Genomic DNA, 3,588 nt, shown 5'->3' with positions numbered 1-3,588 from the left:
AATATATAGAATAATAATTAAAAAATATAATTGGAAAAATTATAATCATCTCTACCTTAAAAAAAAATAACAATCATTTTAACATAAATTTTATCAATACAATATCTTGTTTATCATTAAATGTTGCAAAGCTTAGTAAGAAGCTCACTTAAAAAATTATCAACTTAGACAATTAGATTGAGAAAGATATGAATTTTTCATTCGCATCTCAAGATGAAATTCCTTCTCAAAACTACATGTACTAGTTAAAATCTCTTTTAGAGTTCATCAAAGTTAATACATACATGTTTTATTTTCACAATTAAGTGGCCTGTGGTGGCCATTATTATAAATCAAAATGGACATTTTGTGAAAGCATTCATATGTAAGCTATACTTTCATATTTCACCTCTATCCTCTTCTACAGGAGATCATCTATGCATGTTATGTAATGTGGTATAACTTTTTTTAATACCTTCAATTTAAATTATTTTATTCCCACAAAAAGTTAATTTCAAAATAACATAAATAATTTTTTGTTTGAGAAAAAGAAAATAGAAAGCAGCAAAAAAACCTTACCAAAACCAATCAAATTTGAAGGGATAGGATAGAATAGAAGAAGATACAACACAAGCAGAGAAAGCAAATTCTCAGTTTTTTTTTCCAGTGAACTCAAAATGGCTTCACTCTCCACACTAACACCAACTTCAACTTCTCTCTCTTTTTTCTCTTCTTCATTCTTCATCTCTAATCCTTCAACAACCCTAACTCACTCCAAATTCAAATTCCTCCCAAATTCAAATTCACATTCAACTTCTCTTTCAATCTCTTGCAAACTCGCCACACTTCCGCTCCTCTCCTTCTCCGGCGAAAAAGTCGGCGAATCCACCCTCGACATCAAATCCGCCACTCCAGACACCTCCCGCGCCGTCGTCCACCGCGCCATTGTTCATGACCTTCAAAACAAGCGTCGTGGTACCGCTTCCACACTCACCCGCGCTGAAGTTAGAGGTGGTGGCCGAAAACCCTACGGTCAAAAGAAAACCGGCCGCGCGCGTCAGGGTTCGATACGGACGCCGCTCCGACCAGGCGGAGGTGTGATTTTCGGTCCGAAGCCACGTGATTGGAGTATCAAGATTAATAAGAAGGAGAAGAGGCTTGCGATATCGACTGCTGTGGCGAGTGCGGCCGTGAACACCGTTGTGGTGGAGGAATTTGGAGCGGAGTTTGAGGGGAATCCGAAGACAAAGGATTTCATTGCGGCGATGAAGAGATGGGGACTGGATCCGAAGGAGAAAGTTACGTTTCTGATGACGGAGGTTTCGGAGGAGGTGTTGCTTTCTAGTAGGAATATTGGGAAATTGAAGATATTGACGCCGAGGACGCTGAATTTGTATGATATTTTGAATGCTGATAAGATTGTGCTTACACCTGGTGCCGTGGATTATTTGAATGGCAGGTATGGGTTCAGTGATCAAGATGATGGTGACTATGATGAAGAAGAGGCTGACATTGTAGAAGAAGTAGTAGAGGATGGCCAAGAAGGTAAAAGATTGTTGTTACAAAAGGCATTGTGTTTTTTTTTCTTCGGTATACCTGTTCTATTGTTGAATGTATAGTTCAATTTAACTTGATTGTTTCAGTTGAATAAATCTATATTATATGAACTTATCCAAATCTAAGGTTCAACATTCATCGGTGTTGTCCATGGCGGAAAGCCATAATCCCGCTTTGTGGCGCCCTTATAGTGGATTATGGCGGAAAAACCCACAATATTGGCCTATATTTACCATTGCGGCGAGCTCTAAAACTGCCATGTATATCCGTCATAGCGGCCACAGCACCCTATTTGATATCACTAATATTCATGTTGCATGTTTTGACATTTAAACTTAGAAGAAAAAAACTATGTACGGGAAAGTTTATGCAGAGAAATGTCCAATAAAATTTGGTAGTTACTCTTGAGATTTCCTTTATATTATGATGATATAGATAACTGTGGTAAAGTTCTTATTGTTTCATCTTGAATTGTTTATTGTTGTTTTCCAAATGTGTAGTATTATTGACCTATAAGCATAAACCTAGTCAAAGTTTTAAGTTGTGGTTTCGGCTGCATTTCAGTCCTTGATATTGCGGAAAAGTGTGATCAAATTTGGGTGATACATTTGTGGTTGTGGAAACATAAAAATGATGGCGTTGTGGTCACAATTGTGGTTGCATTCTATTGTAAAATCTTGGACATTGAAGTTTAGATACGAGTTAGTTTGGATAAACTTTTGAACATGTAAAATGAAATGTTTAATGAATTTGACAATGATTGAGTTTTTCCGTGTCTCACAATTATTTAGTTTTGTTATGAACTTATTTGTGAAGCATTGTAGTTTTTTTTTTGTCGAAAGAAAGCATTATAGTTATTAGGTTGTACTTTTTTGTTCATATGAAGTGAAAGGATTTAAACTTATTTTAATTGGAAAAGTTCCTTGAGGTAGAAATAAGTTCAAATTTGGCTCAGTTATGTTGCTATAGGAAATGGACTGGATTCTCCAGTTTGCATTCTGCGATATGAAGGATGTTACTATTGGTAAAATTGTTTATTTTTTTACATATGTCAATTCTCTGAAGTTGTTTCGGTTTGAAACTTAGAAGTATTTCACCTATATAGAGTCTTTAGCTATGGTGCATGAGATTGAAGTTATACAATATACATTGCTGTTTGTTCAATTTGCTGTATCTACATTGTGCAGTCGTGTTTGTCACTAGCTTTAGCCTTAACTTTGGAGTCACTACATTGGCTGAGTAGAGTACTATAGTCACCTAAATTTCATTTTGAGAGCTGTTCAGTATTCTGCATGTATGTATAGATTTGACATTCAAATCCGTAGTTGGGTTAAACTTAAATTGCACATTCGGTATGCATATTTGGAATTGAGTTGCTTAATATTGTGAAAGGGGTTATGATGGGTCTGAGTAATAAGTTTCTGACCCGGTTTCTATCTTATATTTGGATACAGGACCAGACACAGAAGAAAGTACCGGTGTTGTGAATTGATGATTGAAAGTCTTTCTTTGCATGGTTGTACCATTTTATAGAGGATACCACTGATATGGGTTATGGAAGGTTTGAAGTCTTGTCTGCACCAATTTATTTGCTTCTTTTCCTTTCTATCACTTAGGACCCTAATCCAGGTAGCATGTAAGGATAATTATCTTTGGCTTCCTTCCAATCATATTATGTTGTAGCGTCTACCTAGTAATAATTTCTTTAATCAATTTTGTTGCTTGTAATCTTTCTTGTGCAAATGTATGTATATGGATAAGAAAATTGTTTTGAATCAATATTGTTGCATGTAGGTTCCTTTCTACTCAAGAAGTTATTGAAGGCTGCTGCTAGTTTAAGTCATTCATAATGTATTTGTATTCAATACTTTTTGAGGGAGAAGTTTGATTCAATATTTTTGGAAAAATATTCAAATTATTAAAAAAAAGTAGTTTACTTGGTTTAGTTCTTATAAATTGTTATTACGAAATTTAAACAAAACTAGTAAAAATTGAGTTGATTGGATTCAATCGGGTTGGCAATTTTTAACATTTAAAAAGCTTATTTTATAT

At 35.0% G+C, this 3,588-nt stretch overlaps 1 protein-coding gene across 1 annotated transcript; it reads left to right on the top strand.

The window, feature by feature from the left end:
• The first annotated feature begins 516 nt into the window (after nt 1–516).
• LOC127076720 (50S ribosomal protein L4, chloroplastic) lies at nt 517–3,379 on the top strand. Its single transcript, XM_051018475.1, has 2 exons — nt 517–1,524; nt 2,991–3,379. Exons 1-2 carry the CDS (start codon nt 657–659, stop codon nt 3,026–3,028), a joined length of 906 nt encoding a protein of 301 aa, XP_050874432.1. The 5' UTR covers nt 517–656; the 3' UTR covers nt 3,029–3,379.
• Nucleotides 3,380–3,588: the final 209 nt, after the last annotated feature.

Source organism: Lathyrus oleraceus, chromosome 4 (assembly GCF_024323335.1).
Source record: "Lathyrus oleraceus cultivar Zhongwan6 chromosome 4, CAAS_Psat_ZW6_1.0, whole genome shotgun sequence".
NCBI classification, from domain to species: Eukaryota; Viridiplantae; Streptophyta; class Magnoliopsida; order Fabales; family Fabaceae; genus Lathyrus; species Lathyrus oleraceus.
The sequence above is the reverse complement of the archived record's forward strand: the minus strand, read 5'-3'. Positions and strand labels throughout refer to the sequence as shown.